Below are 935 nucleotides of genomic sequence, written 5' to 3'. Positions count from 1 at the left end.
CCCGCTCTCTCTCTCTCTCTCTCTCTCTCTCTCTCTCTCTCTCTCTCTCTCCCCTCACTCTCTCTAGGAGACACTACTTCATTGCCTGGGTACTTGCCTGCAAAAGGTCAAAACACATCATTACACCTGCTACCGTTTATAGGATAGTCCAGTGTCTTAGTTGCTTTCCGTTTTTCCTTATTATTATTATTTTTTTCTTTTTAAGGGACGGGGAAATAATAATTAAAAATAAAAGAACAATCAGAAGTTAGAGAGGGAACAGGGGTCCGGGAAAGGACTGTGAGCCAAAGGGGAGGGAGAGTCCTGCGCTCTGCCCCTCCCCCGCTCGAGTTCACTGGACGGGCGTCTGCACCCCGTGGTGTGGTGGCGTGTCCCTACTCCCCCCGTACACATCCTCGGCGCCCGGCAAAGTCCCTCCGGGAGGGGTCATCCTTTTCTCTTTCTGTCTCCTGTTACAAAACCAAACTCTCACCACCTCCTTCTCCAGCTGTAAGCTGTCCGCGAGGGAGGTGATCTCCTGGGCCGAGGGCTTGGGGCATTTGAGGAAATGGCTCTCCAGAGCCCCCTTGACGCTCACCTCGATGGAGGTCCGCTTTTTCCGCTTGCGCCCCTGCGCTGCGATCTTGTCTATGCTCGTGGGGCTGCCCGAGGACGAGTCCGCCTCCTCCAACCACTTGTTCAACAAAGGCTTCAGCTTGCACATGTTCTTGAAGCTCAGCTGCAGGGCCTCAAACCTGCAGATGGTGGTCTGCGAGAACACGTTGCCGTACAGGGTGCCCAGCGCCAGCCCCACGTCTGCTTGGGTAAATCCCAGTTTGATCCGCCTCTGCTTGAACTGCTTGGCGAACTGCTCCAGGTCGTCCGAGGTCGGCGTGTCCTCGTCCGAGTGAGGGTCGTGGTGCGCGCCAGGGTGGCCCGGGGGGCCCTGCGGGGGT

At 56.6% G+C, this 935-nt stretch overlaps 1 protein-coding gene across 1 annotated transcript; it reads right to left on the bottom strand.

Annotated features, from left to right (window-relative positions):
* Positions 1-6: 6 nt before the first annotated feature.
* On the bottom strand, positions 7-931 carry LOC104857314 (POU domain, class 3, transcription factor 2; the record flags this gene model as incomplete). The annotated part of the gene is made up of 1 exon (XM_010617165.1): positions 7-931. A coding segment is annotated over one exon (600 nt), but the record flags the coding sequence as incomplete, so codon positions are not given.
* Between the last annotated feature and the right edge of the window lie 4 nt (positions 932-935).

This window comes from Fukomys damarensis, unplaced genomic scaffold, assembly GCF_012274545.1.
Source record: "Fukomys damarensis isolate Sample0158 unplaced genomic scaffold, DMR_v1.0_HiC HiC_scaffold_4558, whole genome shotgun sequence".
NCBI lineage: Eukaryota > Metazoa > Chordata > Mammalia > Rodentia > Bathyergidae > Fukomys > Fukomys damarensis.
Note: the sequence above shows the minus strand (reverse complement) of the source record. Positions and strands in the feature narration are given on the sequence as shown.